At 38.7% G+C, this 16,589-nt stretch overlaps 1 protein-coding gene across 1 annotated transcript in view; it reads right to left on the bottom strand.

Moving 5' to 3' along the window:
- Positions 1–16,297, bottom strand: part of LOC111155607 (cerebral dopamine neurotrophic factor) — a 27,305-nt gene extending 11,008 nt beyond the window's left edge. The window contains exon 1 of the mRNA XM_022515873.1: positions 16,183–16,297. Coding sequence (XP_022371581.1) covers positions 16,183–16,297 — 115 coding nt within the window. The remainder of the gene's footprint in view (positions 1–16,182) is intronic.
- Positions 16,298–16,589: the final 292 nt, after the last annotated feature.

Genomic DNA, 16,589 nt, shown 5'->3' with positions numbered 1-16,589 from the left:
AAGGCTAGGGACCTAATCAATACAGACATTGGTAATATGTCAGATCTAGAGTTCAGAATGACGATTCTCAAGGTTCTAGCCGGGCTCGAAAAAGGCATGGAAGATATTAGAGAAACCCTCTCCGGAAAGATAAAAGCCCTTTCTGGAGAAATAAAAGAACTAAAATCTAACCAAGTTGAAATCAAAAAAGCTATTAATGAGGTGCAATCAAAAATGGAGGCTCTCACTGCTAGGATAAATGAGGCAGAAGAAAGAATTAGTGATATAGAAGACCAAATGACAGAGAATAAAGAAGCTGAGCAAAAGAGGGACAAACAGCTACTGGACCATGAGGGGAGAATAAGAGAGATAAGTGATACCATAAGATGAAACAACATTAGAATAATTGGGATTCCAGAAGAAGAGGAAACAGAGAGGGGAGCAGAAGGTATATTGGAGAGAATTTCCCCAATATGGCAAAGGGAACAAGCATCAAAACCCAGGAGGTTCAGAGAACCCCCCTCAAGATCAATAAGAATAGGTCCACACCCCGTCACCTAATAGTAAAATTTACAAGTCTTAGTGACAAAGAGAAGATCCTGAAAGCAGCCCGGGAAAAGAAGTCTGTAACATACAATGGTAAAAATATTAGATTGGCAGCAGACTTATCCACAGAGACCTGGCAGGCCAGAAAGAGCTGGCATGATATATTCAGAGTACTAAACGAGAAAAACATGCAGCCAAGAATACTATATCCAGCTAGGCTATCATTGAAAATAGAAGGAGAGATTAAAAGCTTCCAGGACAAACAAAAACTGAAAGAATTTGCAAATACCAAACCAACTCTACAGGAAATATTGAAAGGGGTCCTCTAAGCAAAGAGAGACCCTAAAAGTAGTAGATCAGAAAGAAACAGAGACCATATACAATAACAGTCACCTTACAGGCAATACAATGGCACTAAATTCATATCTCTCAATACTTACCCTGAATGTTAATGGGCTAAATGCCCCAATCAAAAGACACAGGGTATCAGAATGGATAAAAAAGCAAAACCCATCTATATGTTGCCTACAAGAAACTCATCTTAAACCTGAAGACACCTCCAGATTTAAAGTGAGGGGGTGGAAAAGAATTTACCATGCTAATGGCATCAGAAGAAAGCAGGAGTGGCAATCCTTATATCAGATCAATTAGATTTTAAGCCAAAGACTATAATAAGAGATGAGGAAGGACACTATATCATACTCAAAGGAACTGTCCAACAAGAAGATCTAACAATTTTAAATATCTATGCCCCTAACATGGGAGCAGCCAACTATATAAACCAATTAATAACAAAATCAAAGAAACACATCGACAATAATACAATAATCGTAGGGGGCTTTAACACTCCCCTCACTGAAATGGACAGATCATCCAAGCAAAAGATCAACAAGGAAATCAAGGCCTTTAATGACACACTGGACCAGATGGACATCACAGATATATTCAGAACATTTCATCCCAAAGCAACAGAATACACATTCTTCTCTAATGCACATGGAACATTCTCCAGAATAGATCATATTCTCGGTCCTAAATCAGGTCTCAACTGTTATCAAAAGATTGGAATCATTTCCTGCATATTTTCAGACCACAATGCTCTGAAGCTAGAACTCAATCACAAGAGGAAATTTGGAAAGAACCCAAATACATGGAGACTAAACAGCATCCTCCTAAAGAATGAATGGGTCAACCAGGAAATTAAAGAAGAGTTGAAAAAATTCATGGAAACAAATGATAATGAAAACACAACGGTTCAAAATCTGTGGGACACAACAAAGGCAGTCCTGAGAGGAAAATATATAGCGGTACAAGCCTTTCTCAAGAAACAAGAAAGGTCTCAGGTACACAACCTAACCCTACACCTAAAAGAGCTAGAGAAAGAACAAGAAAGAAACCCTAAACCCAGCAGGAGAAGAGAAATCATAAAGATCAGAGCAGAAATCAATGAAATAGAAACCAAAAAAACAATAGAACAAATCAACGAAACTAGGAGCTGGTTCTTTGAAAGAATTAATAAGATTGATAAACCCCTGGCCAGACTTATCAAAAAGAAAAGAGAAAGGACCCAAATAAATAAAATCATGAATGAAAGAGGAGAGATCACAACTAACACCAAAGAAATACAGACAATTATAAGAACATACTATGAGCAACTCTACGCCAACAAATTTGACAATCTGGAAGAAATGGATGCATTCCTAGAGACATATAAACTACCACAACTGAACCAGGAAGAAATAGAAAGCCTGAACAGACCCATAACCAGTAAGGAGATTGAAACAGTCATCAAAAATCTCCAAACAAAAAAAAGCCCAGGGCCAGATGGCTTCCCGGGGGAATTCTACCAAACATTTAAAGAAGAACTAATTCCTATTCTCCTGAAACTGTTCCAAAAAATAGAAATGGAAGGAAAACTTCCAAACTCATTTTATGAGACCAGCATCACCTTGATCCCAAAACCGGACAAGGATCCCATCAAAAAAGAGAACTACAGGCCAATATCCTTGATGAACACAGATGCAAAAATTCTCACCAAAATACTAGCCAATAGGATTCAACAGTACATTAAAAGGATTATTCACCACGACCAAGTGGGATTTATTCCAGGGCTGCAAGGTTGGTTCAACATCCGCAAATCAATCAATGTGATACCACACATTAATAAAAGAAAGAACAAGAACCATATGATACTCTCCATAGATGCTGAAAAAGCATTTGACAAAGTACAGCATCCCTTCCTGATCAAAACTCTTCAAAGTGTAGGGATAGAGGGCACATACCTCAATATTATCAAAGCCATCTATGAATAACCCACCGCAAATATCATTCTTAATGGAGAAAAACTGAAAGCTTTTCCGCTAAGGTCAGGAACATGGCAGGGATGTCCGTTATCACCACTGCTATTCAACATAGTACTAGAAGTCCTAGCATCAGCAATCAGACAACAAAAGGAAATTAAAGGCATCCAAATTGGCAAAGAAGAAGTCAAACTATCACTCTTTGCAGATGATATGATACTCTATGTGGAAAACCCAAAAGACTCCACTCCAAAACTGCTAGAACTTGTACAGGAATTCAGTAAAGTGTCAGGATATAAAATCAATGCCCAGAAATCAGTTGCATTTCTCTACACCAACAACAAGACAGAAGAAAGAGAAATTAAGGAGTCAATCCCATTTACAATTGCACCCAAAACTATAAGATACCTAGGAATAAACCTAACCAAAGAGACTAAGAATCTATACACGGAAAACTATAAAGTACTCGTGAAAGAAATTGAGGAAGACACAAAGAAATGGAAAAATGTTCCATGCTCCTGGATTGGAAGAATAAATATTGTGAAAATGTCTATGCTACCTAAAGCAATCTACACATTTAATGCAATTCCTATCAAAGTACCATCCATTTTTTTTCAAAGAAATGGAACAAATAATCCTAAAATTTATATGGAACCAGAAAAGACCTCAAATAGCCAAAGGAATATTGAAAAAGAAAGCCAAAGTTGGTGGCATCACAATTCCAGACTTCAAGCTCTATTACAAAGCTGTCATCATCAAGACAGCATGGTACTGGCACAAAAACAGACACATAGATCAATGGAACAGAATAGAGAGCCCAGAAATGGACCCTCAACTCTATGGTCAACTAATCTTCGACAAAGCAGGAAAGAATATCCAATGGAAAAAAGACAACCTCTTCAACAAATGGTGTTGGGAAAATTGGACAGCCACATGCAGAAAAATGAAATTGGATCATTTCCTTACACCACACACGAAAATAGACTCAAAATGGATGAAGGATCTCAATGTGAGAAAGGAATCCATCAAAATCCTTGAGGAGAACACAGGCAGCAACCTCTTCGACCTCAGCCGCAGCAACATCTTCCTAGGAACATCGCCAAAGGCAAGGGAAGCAAGGGCAAAAATGAACTATTGGGATTTCATCAAGATCAAAAGCTTTTGCACAGCAAAGGAAACAGTTAACAAAACCAAAAGACAACTGACAGAATGGGAGAAGATATTTGCAAATGACATATCAGATAAAGGGCTAGTGTCCAAAATCTATAAAGAACTTAGCAAACTCAACACCCAAAGAACAAATAATCCAATCAAGAAATGGGCAGAGGACATGAACAGACATTTCTGCAAAGAAGACATCCAGATGGCCAACAGACACATGAAAAAGTGCTCCACATCACTCGGCATCAGGGAAATACAAATCAAAACCACAATGAGATATCACCTCACACCAGTCAGAATGGCTAAAATTAACAAGTCAGGAAATGACAGATGCTGGCAAGGATGCGGAGAAAGGGGAACCCTCCTACACTGTTGGTGGGAATGCAAGCTGGTCCAACCACTCTGGAAAACAGCATGGAGGTTCAACAAATTGTTGAAAATAGAACTACCCTATGACCCAGCAATTGCACTGCTGGGTATTTACCCTAAAGATACAAACGTAGTGATCCGAAGGGGCACGTGCACCCGAATGTTTATAGCAGCAATGTCTACAATAGCCAAACTATGGAAAGAACCTAGATGTCCATCAACAGACGAATGGATAAAGAAGATGTGGTATATATACACAATGGAATACTATGCAGCCATCAAAAGAAATGAAATCTTGCCATTTGCGACGACGTGGATGGAACTAGAGGGTATCATGCTTAGCGAAATAAGTCAATTGGAGAAAGATAACTATCATATGATCTCCCTGATATGAGGGAGAGGAGATGCAACATGGTGGGTTAAGGGGGTAGGAGAAAAGTAAATGAAACAAGATGGGATTGGGAGGGAGACAAACCATAAGTGACTCTTAATCTCACAAAACAAACTGAGGGTTAATGGGGGGAGGGGGGTTGGGGGGGTGGGATTATGGACATTGGGGAGGGTATGTGCTATGATGAGTGCTGTGAAGTGTGTAAACCTGGCGATTCACAGACCTGTACCCCTGGGGATAAAAATATATTATATGTTTATAAAAAAAAAAAGAAATGTACAGGTTTTAGTACTCAATTCCAGTAAAAATGCTATACATAAAACTTAAGGACTACAGTTAAGCAGTACTTACAAAGAAATTCATCACATTAAGTATGTATTTTTCAAAAGAAAAAATGGAAAATAAATAAGTAAGCATTCAACTTAAGTTTTTAAAAGTATAACTATATAAACCAGAAGAATATAGAAACTACCAGATAATAAAATCACATAAATTAGGTAGAAAAAATAAGGATATATGAAAATAATTGCCAATAAGGAAAGACAATTTCTTTGCAAGGAAAAAAGTGATAAAGAATTTTTTAAGTGATAAATAATATTCAGACAACCAAATAACAAGTAAGAACCCTTGGTAATTAAAAATATGATTGTGAAATTAAAGGAGAAAGTCAACCAGATTTACTTAGGGAATTAGGCTGGGCGGGGGGGGAGGAGGGATCACCAGGAAGTGGACCAAAAAACAAAGAGATTGAAAATGATTAATAAAATTTAAGAAATTTGGGAAGACAAATACCTAAGTAATGAGCTTCAGGAAGATAGAATAGGGAATTGTCAAAGAACCAATATAGGGAATATTCTTTTTAGCAGAAGACATAAATATCTGGATTTACAGATCCACAAAATTGGAAAAGATCTATATCAAAACACAAAAATCAAGAAACTTTAGAACACCAGTAAAAAAGAAAAGATTCTATAATTCTGCTGAAATCAAAATAGCTCTAACAACAATTATGAAATAGGGTGTCATTAGATTTCCTAACACTGGAAACAATAAGAAAATGGCTTAATGTCATCAAAATTCTAGAGAAAAAAATGGTTTTGACCTGGAATTCTATAAATAGTCAAGCTATTAATTAAAATGCCAAAGTAAATAAAGTTATTTTCAACATTCAAGATCTCAAAATTATATTATCATGTGATGTTTTTCAGGACAGTAGTCTTCACCAAAACAGAAGAGTGAACCAATCAAAGGAATGCCTTGGGTTCCAGGAAACAAAGGCTCGAACACAGCAGAGACCAAGGAAATTCCCAGGAGGGGAGGGAGTCCTAGGACAACAAGCTGGAGAGATGAGTGTCCAGGTTAGAGCAGGACACAGGAATTAGGCCACCAAGCAGAAAATCAAACTAATAGACTACGTGATGTGGTCAGCTTGTTCAGAGATAATTTTTAGTTCTGCCAGAAAAAATAAAATAAAATAAAAAATAAAAATAAAAAAATATATATGATATAAATTAATGATTAGAACAAAAACTGATCAAGGAAAAATTGAGGCAAGTTTTAATTCAAGGGGAGAAAGATGTGCATGAAAGATGAAATCCTGGTGCACTAAGTAACTCACCTTTGAATAATATTTACATGGCGCAACAATATAAACCCTGAGATTTATTTTTACCCCAAATGGTGATGTAAAGGTATGTTAAATGAGAGAATGGGTGTGCAGGAGACAGATGTGGGTGGGTGTATAGATCTAAAAATTCATTTTCCAAAGATAATAAAAGTGAAAAACTGAAAAAGAGCATTTTAATCAGTTTATTTAGATTAATAAAGATATGTGTCAGATGAAGCAGCTAAACTACTTAGAAGTAGCTGCAGAGTAAAGCACTATCTAGAGAAGAATGGGTAAGAGTCTAACATTTTTCAATATAGGCCCAGGGGAAAAAATTTACAATTTAAATTTATGCATATACATAACTATTTGATAAAAATATAAGCTATAAAACATTGATAAAAAAAAAGAAGGCATACCTAGAGAGAGAATAGAGACTCTAAAATCATAAGAAAACACCATAAGAAAGCTTTATTTCAATAAATTTGAAAACAGCATAGATAACATCACAGAAAAGTTTAACAAAAATAACTTACATAGAAATAAGAATCTGAACAGAGCTAAACCATTTTAAAAAATTGAAGCAGTAATTAAAAATCCACCAGGGAAAAAAAAGAAACCCACTACCAGAACTATTTTATATAAACTGTCACAGCGACAAGGATAGCAAAGGAAAAGAAAGAAAGGAAAGAAAAGCTTTTCCCAATCTTTAATGAGATTGGCCAAACCTTGACATCAAAACCAGGCAAGGGCAATATGAGACAAAAATTATTGGCCAATTTCACGTTTTGAAAATAAAATGCACATTAAAAAATCATAATAAAAAAAGAATCACATCAGTGACCAAGATGATTAAAATCAGAAAAGCTATTAATGCAATTTATCATACGATCATCTCAGTAGATGTATACGTATTTAGTAAAATCAAATTTCTGTTCATGATTAAAGCAAACATCCATATGCACACACTTAGCAAGCTCAGACTAGAAAAGAACTGCATTGACTTAATAACGGATATCTAAGAAAGCTCTACAGCAAATGTCCGACATTAGCAGTAAAATGATCCTTTGTCACCACTTATATTCAATACAGAACTGGATATGTTAGCTAATAGAACAAATGTTTATTAGAAAGGAAAAAGCGTGGCTCAGTAGGTTTAGCATCCAACTCTTGATTTTGGGTTCAGGTCATGATCTCAGGGTCGTGAGATCAAGCCCCACATCAGGTTCCATGGAGCCTGCTTAAAATTCTCTCCCTCTCCCTTTGCCCCTCCCAACCCCAGCTCACACTCACTCTCTCCCTCTCAGAAAAAAAAAAAAAAAAAAAAAAGAGGAAGGAAAAAGCAAAATTTTTATCATTTGCAGATTATATGATTGTCTAGGTAGAAAAACATTCTTAATAAGGAGAGCATTATGGGGCGCCTGGGTGGCTCAGTGGGTTAAAGCCTCTGCCTTCAGCTCAGGTCATGGTCCCAGGGTCCCAGGGTCCTGGGATCGAGCCCCGCATTGGGCTCTCTGCTCAGCAGGGAGCCTGCTTCTCTTCCTCTCTCTCTGCCAGCCTCTGCCTACTTGTGATCTCTGTCTGTCAAATAAATAAATAAAATCTTTAAAAAAAAATGAGAGCATTATGCAAAATTGCTATCAGATTAATACAAAGAAATAATGAGGAAACTGCAAATTTAAAATAAGAAATCATTTACATTCATGACAAAAATTCTAGTATAACCAGGAATAAATTTAATGAAATATATCAAGACTTTGGAGGAAAAAATTACAAAACTTGATCAAAAGACCTTAAAGTAGACCTCAGAAATGAAAAGATAAACTATGTTCATGGATGGGAAGTTTCAATATTATGGATGATAATTATTTTTAAATAAACTTATACATTTAATGTTATTTCAGGGGCGCCTAGATGGCTCAATTGGTTAAGCTCTGCCATGTCTCAGGTCATGATCCTGGGCTCCCTGCTCAGTGGAGAGTCAACTTCTCCCCTGGCCTCTCCTCCTGCCTTGTGCTCAATCTCTCTCTCTCTCTCTCTCTCTCTCTCTCAAATAAGTAATGTGATTCTAATCAAAATTCAAATAGGACTTTTATGGATTTTATAACCTGATCCAAAAATACATATGAAGAAACAAGAGCAAATGAAAGCCAAGAAATGTTTGAAGAGGAAGAAGGAAAAAAAAGAAAAAGGAGTTTGAGGAATAGATATTATCAGATATCAAGATTTGGTTCTGGACCTATAGGATTGAAAACACTGAGGGAATGGCACAGAATAGACCAGGAGAGTTAGTCTAGAAACAAATGCACAAATAGAGTCTAAAAACAAATGCACAAATCTAGAGGAGGTTGGTAAAGGATAGAAGTGATGCTAAAAATCAATGGAGGATAAAAATTTACTAGGCAATAAATGGTAGTAAGACAACTTAACCATGGAAAAAGATAATCTTAGATCTCTATCTAAAACTAATGCAAACATAAATCCCTGGTGAAGATTTATATGGGAAGACCATCACTACTAAATTTTTAGAATAAAACCCAGGAAAGCATCTTCATGATGTCAGGATAGAGAAAAAAGATTTCGTAAAGAAGGTACAAAATACAGATCATATATTTGATTACAGCAAAATTAAACACTTTTATAATGCCAAAGAAATCATAAACAAAAGATAAGACAAGCTATAGACGGGAGGAAGATATTTACAACTTATATAACTGACTAAAGATTAATATCTAGAACACATGAGAAATTGCAATGGTCATACCCTTTGATCCAATCATTACCAATGACCATAATCTCTCTATAATTTCAGTTGAAATCCCATTGTTTGACCATCACCTCCTATCTCTCCAGCTCACCTCCTCTAACACCCAACGTCCAAGTTCTCCCAACCCCACCAGGTTGTACAATCCATTGATTTTCCCACTTTTTAACCATGCTTCCTTGTCCAGTTTAGATTCCACGTTCTACACTATCGTCACTTCTTTGCATATAAATTCAACTTTATTGCATCTTCCTCCCTTGTTGTATGCACCTGGAAAAACCCTAACCCTAATTAAAGCCAACTCCCCACCCAGTTTGTACCTATACTCGCTGAGCATAACTGGAGGAAATAACACAGTGGTGCTCACTGGTCTCACTTTTAATTCATGACCACGAATTTTCAGTGAGCCATCAGGGCTGCTTGACAACCCTACTCCTCTGGCCATACTCCCACTATATCCAACTTCCCAAATGACAATTGCAAAACTGCTCTCTCCTCAAACCTAGTCTAACACCTCCACCTCATTCTCACTCCCACCTCATGATCCTGCATCCTATTTCTCCGAGGGGAAAAAAGCAACAGGAGAGAACTTTCCCCTGGTCCAGCCACCTTTATCTACCACACCTGTACCTGCATGTTCTACCTTTATTCTATGAATGAACTTTGACAACCCTTACATTTGCTAAGGAGAGCCTATTAACTCCCTGCTCCTCCACTTCTACGCTCTCCCTCCTGTCTCGTTCCCCATTAGCCTGCAACATGCATGTGTTACTTCTCACATCTTAGAAGCAATAGAAAGATCTCTCAAGACCACATTCCTCCCCCCCACCACCAAATACGACCCCATTTTCCCATTCCTCTTCAAGAAAAAAAAACTCAAAGAATTTTTATTCTGTGATTTCTAATCACCCTCCTCTTCTCTCCCTCACTCCCCCACACCTAATTTAAAGCCAGTGAGTTATAAAAGGTTTGTTGTGAAAAACAGAGTCCTTTGCCTTCTCTTGTTACCTGATTATTTGTTTCTTTTATCTACTTCCTTATTTTGTCCTGCTTGATAGTCATTTGAATTGTATTTGTGGAGATTATTTGAAGCCTAAAATGATGATGCCTTATTTCCATAAAGGATTTGTGTCTGTATGTATCATGCTTAGGAGCTACTAGCCAAGGAATACTTTAAACCAAATTGAGAGCTTGATATTATCTTGGACCCCTGATGTGAAATTTAGCTGCAAATCCAAGTGAGGACATCTTGTGGTTATAATTGCTCAGAAGTGTATTTATTCCTTTCTTCTATTCTGCACAGTGTCAAGGAAATTTTCCTTAGAGACCTCTGTATGTAGGGATGTGTTAAGTTTATTGCTCATTCAACCATGCTCTTAGGGAGTATTTGGGATTTGGGAATCCCAGACTAACAAAGAGTGTCCTAGTAGACTCCCTACTTAAAACAAGTCTTAGGCTTTGCCTTCCATCTCCCTCACACAAAAGATCATCTTTACTTTGGCCAGTGTCATCTGGGCAAAAATGAGTGTAAATTCAGTTTACCATTCAGGATTGCTCCTTCCCCTTCCAATTTTGGACTAATAAATTTTTCTATCTTGTCAGCTCTAGGTTCCTTTATGATGTTTTCATATCTTCTTCAGCAGCATTAGGATTTCTTGGTCAGAGGGTTGCTATAATCTGACCCACTAAATTCCCAACATCCTAATCAGATTCTTTGAAAATGAAAGTCAGATTACGCTACTTCATCTGCTCAGTAGCCTCCTGTGGCTTTCCATATCACTCAGAGTCTAATGCAGTCTCTAAATTGTCCCAAAGTCCCTGATGACCTGACTCTTCACTGCCTCTCATGCTTTAGTGTCTGTCACCTCTCCCACTTAACTACATTGCTCTGTCCTCAATGAGGAACCTAGACTGGATGTGACATATGTATTTTTTGGCTGAATAAAAGAGCTCCTGCATATCTGTAAGAAAACCACAGTCCAACAGGGAAAAGTTAAGTTGAAAACACATATAATGGATCACCCAGAAATTCTTGCTCTATGACCTAGAGAAATCATTACCCATGTGCTCCAGGAAACATATATAAGAATTCTCAGAGCACCGTTGTTTAAAACCATGTCAACGTGGGAAAAACCTTACCAAAACTCCAAGAGAGAATAGTTACATAAACTGTATTTCCCTCAGAAAGTAGAATTCTATGGGCAATTTTTAAAAATGAACTACAGAGGCACCTGGGTGGCTCAGTGAGTTAAAGTCTCTGCCTTCGGCTCAGGTCATGATCTCAGGGTCCTGGGATCGAGCCCTGCATCTGGCTCTTTGCCCGGCAGGGAGCCTGTTTCCTCCTCTCTCTCTCTCTCTCTCTGCCTGCCTCTCTGCCTATTTGTGATCTTTGTCTTCAAATAAATAAATAAAATCTTTTAAAAAAAAAGAACAAAACCAAATGCTGGTAAGAAATATTCTGAAGGAGCTAGGCCATGGAATTACCTGGCTCGTCTTTAAAAAACAAACAAACAAACAAATAAACAACTACATCTGTGGTTATCAGTGTACATAAGTGCCCTAATATCATGTTGAATGAAAAGGTTGCAAATGAATATGTACAATGTACAATTATATAGAACTAAGATAAAAAAAAAATACATAGGTTATTTGTGATACACACATTTATAGTAAGAGTTCTTTAAAAATGGAAAAGAAGGGGCAACTGGGTGGCTCAGTGGGTTAAGCCTCTGGCTTCAGCTCAGGTCATGATCTCAGGGTTCTGGAATCAAGCCCTGCATTGGGCTCTCTGCTCAGCAGGGAGCCTACTTTCCCCTCTCTCTCTGCCTGCCTCTATGCCTACTAGTGATCTCTCTCTCTGTCAATTAAATAAATAAAATCTTTAAAAATGGAAAAGAAGCACACATTAACTTTAGAACAGACATTTCTACTGGAAAGGGAGAGAAAACAGTGGCTGCAAGTGTGCTATTTTATTTTTTAAAGATAGAGAATGGTAGCAAAAATAGCAAAATATTAACAATGAATCTAGATGGTAGGTATAGGTCATATAAAAAATTTTCCTGTTTGAAATAGTTCCTAACTGATGTTAAAAACTCACCACACTATCTTTGACTGTCACAGAAATCCCCAATAAGCTCAATAAAATATTTGGTAATTGTTAGGTCCGTGATGAAAGGAGTGAGACTGATAGAAATCGAAGGTCAAGCAAAGCTTTATTTCGAGCCAAGCATCAAGAATCAAACCAACCGGTCGGGGCTGCCTCTTACAGAGAGGGCAACCACCCCCCAGCCTCACAGAATAACTTTTATAGAGCAAAGGCCTTGTGGTTGAGCCTGGCCACACACAGGTGGCCAATGAGATTACAACACACAGAGAAAGCTGCACAGTCATGCTAGGTCACACACGGGTGGCCAATTGAATTACAATTTACCCTATAGTAGATATTTGAACTAGCCTATCACCTTGGTCAGAATTGGTGCCCAAAAGGCAGAACCCACACTCCTTGGTAGCTAGGGAGACAGTATGCGTGCTCCACTGATTGGATGTCTCCACCTGGCCTGACCCGCCCTTGTAATTTGGGCTCTGTTCCCTGCAACTGGTCGACCATATTTTACTAGTTTCCCAGACTTGTTTGGGAAATATAAGAATGCCACCTGCAGGAAAAGAGCTACAAGTTTTTCAAAAAGATAATGATAAATGCTTAAAATTAGGTTAGTGGAATAATTAAACTGGCAATGGGCTAGTTCCATCCACACCTTCTAAAACTGCTGTCAGTCCCACATTAACTGCTTGATTTTGGAGGAAAATTTTAAAAAGACACCAATCATGCTGATACCAGGACTAGGGGAGAATTGCTACCTAAGAACAGAACACAAGTTATAAGGAGTTAGGAGTTAAAAAGTAGCCAGAACTTCTTGAATAATTTGTATATTACTTCATTCTTCTGATTTTATTTTTTAATATTTCCTTAAATAATTTAGTCCACAACACTGTACTCAGAAAGCAGTATAAGTAGTAATTCAGTGATTAGGCTCTGAAGTCAGACTCTCTGGGTCCCAATCCCAGCTTTACCGATTACTACCTGTGTGATTTTGGGCCTTTCACTATTGAATCATCTGAGAGTCTAACTCTAAAGTTAGACTTAAACACAGGGCTGTGTTTAAGATTTTCTCTTTTTTTCTTCTTCTTTCTCTCTAATGATTCATTCTTGACAATTTCTTCCATCTTCTTACTTACTAATTGTTTCATCAGCTCTATCTCATCTGCTGCTAATCCCGTTAATTTCTATTTATAGTGATTTTAATCTGGTTCTTTTCCAAATATGGTTGGACATTTTTAAGAGTCTTTTGCCCTTTGTATTTTCATTCCCTTCCTTTATTTCTTAGAACATAATAAATGTATTTTCTATTCTGTGCCTGGCAATTCCAGTACCTGAAGCTTTACACTAGCCTCTGCTACCAGTCTCAACTGGCTGTCACTTATGGTGCCTGGCTTCCCCATGGGTGCAAGACTTTTCTGAATGTAACCTTTATTTCTTAGACTTTAACCGTGAGAACTATTTGCAGGCTGGGCTAAAGGTGGATTCCTACTGGTAAGATCACCATTTGCTGATGCCTAAAATCCCTTTAAACTAAAATTTCAGTTTGAGATGCTTGGGACCATCCAGGTTGTGCGCATTTGGGCCTCAATGCATATGTGGACTATCTTGTGATTAGGAGTTAGCTGGAGACAGTTTTGTTTTCCCTTTCGGTACAAAATTCAAATACCACAATTGCTTTCAGTCTCTAAAGACAGGGATAGAGTTGTGGTTATTTCCAGGTCACCTTTTATAACGGAGGTCTAGCTCTTTAGGGTTTCAAATTAATTGGGGGAAGACCTCATATTACACTCCTAACTTGGGAAGGTCCTGAGCTTTGTGTTTATTCTTTTTTTTACCAAAGCCATGAAAACCTAAATTCAGATTGCTGGAGTAACGAGGGCCCTCAAGGCAAAAGCTACCTTCACCATTCCTTTTACCTCTTTTGGTCCACTTTTACCTTGATTTTTGGCCTCTGGTTGTGCCTTCCTAACTTACTCTTAAAATTATTTTTAGGAGCGCCTGGGTGGCTCATTGGTTGAGCATGACACTTGATTTTGGCTCAGGTGATGATCTCAGGTGTCCTGGGATGGAGCCCTGAGAGTGGCTCCTCATTCAGCAGAGAGTTTGCTTGTCTCCCTGGGACCCTCCCCCACTCCTCCCAAGCACACGCACCCGCACACACTCTCTCAAATAAATAAATAAATCTTTAAAAAATATTTTTACATTTTTATTTTATCCAGTGTTTTTAGCTGTTTTCAGCTAGAGGACCAGTCATGTTGTCTTTTAGAGCTCCAAGTCCTATTCATTCCTAATGCTATTAATAGGAACAGAATATTAAATACAACAGCCAGTCATTTGTGTTTTTAACAAATATTCATTGAGCAATTAGTAAATACCAGACAGTGTTCTAGGCTGTTGAAAAACAAAGTCCATACCCTCAAGGATTACATGTTAGGAAATAAATAAAAGTATCTTATGGCTGTGAAGAAAAAGAAACATGATAATGGGGGTAGAAAATGACAAGGTAAATAGTATTATTCTAAATGGAGTGGTCAAGGAAAACCTCTTGGATAAAGTGGTATTTGAGCAGAAACCTTAAGAAACGGAGAAGACCGTAAGTGGACTACTTGGGGGTAGAACTCTCAAGGCAAAGGTAAGAAATGCAAAGGCTCTAATGCAGGAGTGTCCTTGATGGGTCCAAAAACAGGGTAATGGGAGCAGAATGATCAAGAGGAGGGAAGACAGTAAAAATGAAACACACAATAATTACAATATGCTGTAATAAATCTGGGCAAGATGGCATAAGCTTCACATTTAATGAATTGAGGGACTCTGGCTTTTCTGAACCGTTTTCAGGTAGACACTCCAGAAATTAAATTACTAATGAGTAATCAAATCTATTGTTTATGTCTCACAAGTTCTGCTTTAAATGCATAGATGCAGTTTTAAGATTCTTTAAACAAAATTACAACTTAGAGGAACAAATATAACTATAGAAAGTTTAGAAATGATATTTAAAAATGATATCGTGTAGATATTTCAAATTTCTGGAGAGAAGTTTAATTATTGCAGGGCTGGTAGAAAACTGGACTCCAATTCTTAACACTTCATCAAGTTATTATACAAACTACACTCTTCCAATTATTCAATGTATATTGTGAATCTACAATTTCCTGTTAAGCAGGGATAGAGTCCCAAGGTCACATCAGGGTGAGAAGGATATACACTTACATAAATTATTTTGGTCTATGAAAAATGGTTGTTACAGCAGTCCAGGAGGAAGGGGCTAGCATAGCCAATTTTCTTCTTTAATCTTGGTAACAACTCTCTGAAGTAGGTACTATCACGCTGATTTTGTAAGGAAGGGGCATGGGGGCTCAGAGCACAAGGGTTGGTGGAACCTAGCCCCACGTGTTTTGATTTCAAGTGCGTAGCTCAGGTTCTGCGAACAGAAAAGGAATCAATCCCGGGTATTCCTCCTAAGGAGTTAATGTACTCCTTTGTGAAGCAACTTTACTCTGTAAGTCCTAACAAACGTTACTTTCGTTCTCTGGTTTAAACCACCTCAACTCAATTACAGACAACTTGTTTTATTTTTCTTTTGGGAGTCAAACGAATTTAAATTTGAAAGACCTCGCCTGGGCTGGGAGGGGCCAGACTCGCCCATTCACAGTAGCAGCGTAGATGGAGCGCTAGGGTCCTCTGAAGCTAGTCGCGTCTACACAACATCTAATCCAAATCCAAACTCCCCGGCTTTGACCACAGCCCTTTAATAGTACAAGACGGGGAGGGAGGCGGCCTCAAGGTGTCACTGGACGCGGATCGAACTTCCCAGGCTTGGGAGAAGGCGGTGGGAAACCAGGGACGGGGGCCTGCATTTCCTGAGTTCAATATTATTTATAGCCAGCGCCGGGAGAAGCCAAAGCCGACAACAGCTGCGCTGCAGCGCGGTGCCATGGCCATGCAAGCGGGTCTCACACCGCTCACCTTCACAGTCGGCCCCTGGCCGTTCCCCGGCCTCCTGGCCCATCGCCGTCCTCGGGTTAGACACCCAAAGTCCGGCACAAAAGGCCACCACTGCGGCTGGGCCCATGAACCACATGATGAGCCAGCCGCTCCAGACGCCTGCCACCTGCGTCCACCAAAACAGCCACGCAGCTATCGCCCGGGGCTGTACAGGACGCGGAGGGCAGAGCTAGGGGTTAGCGGGCGGTGGAATCTGCCGGGAGTTGCTGGGCCAAATGACGCAATTCAATCACGAGTTTCCATTGGCTTTCACGTAAGGAACTAGAAGGGGGGCGGAACGAAGACATCCCTTCCAGTCCCTCCCCGACTGGCGCGTGCGCAAGATCGCACACGCGCTGCGATTCTGGCAGGGCTAGGGTGGGAGGACG

This window comes from Enhydra lutris, unplaced genomic scaffold (assembly GCF_002288905.1).
Source record: "Enhydra lutris kenyoni isolate GAN:26980312 unplaced genomic scaffold, ASM228890v2 scaffoldscaffold42, whole genome shotgun sequence".
NCBI classification, from domain to species: domain Eukaryota; kingdom Metazoa; phylum Chordata; class Mammalia; order Carnivora; family Mustelidae; genus Enhydra; species Enhydra lutris.
This window is presented reverse-complemented; position numbering and strand designations above follow the sequence as displayed.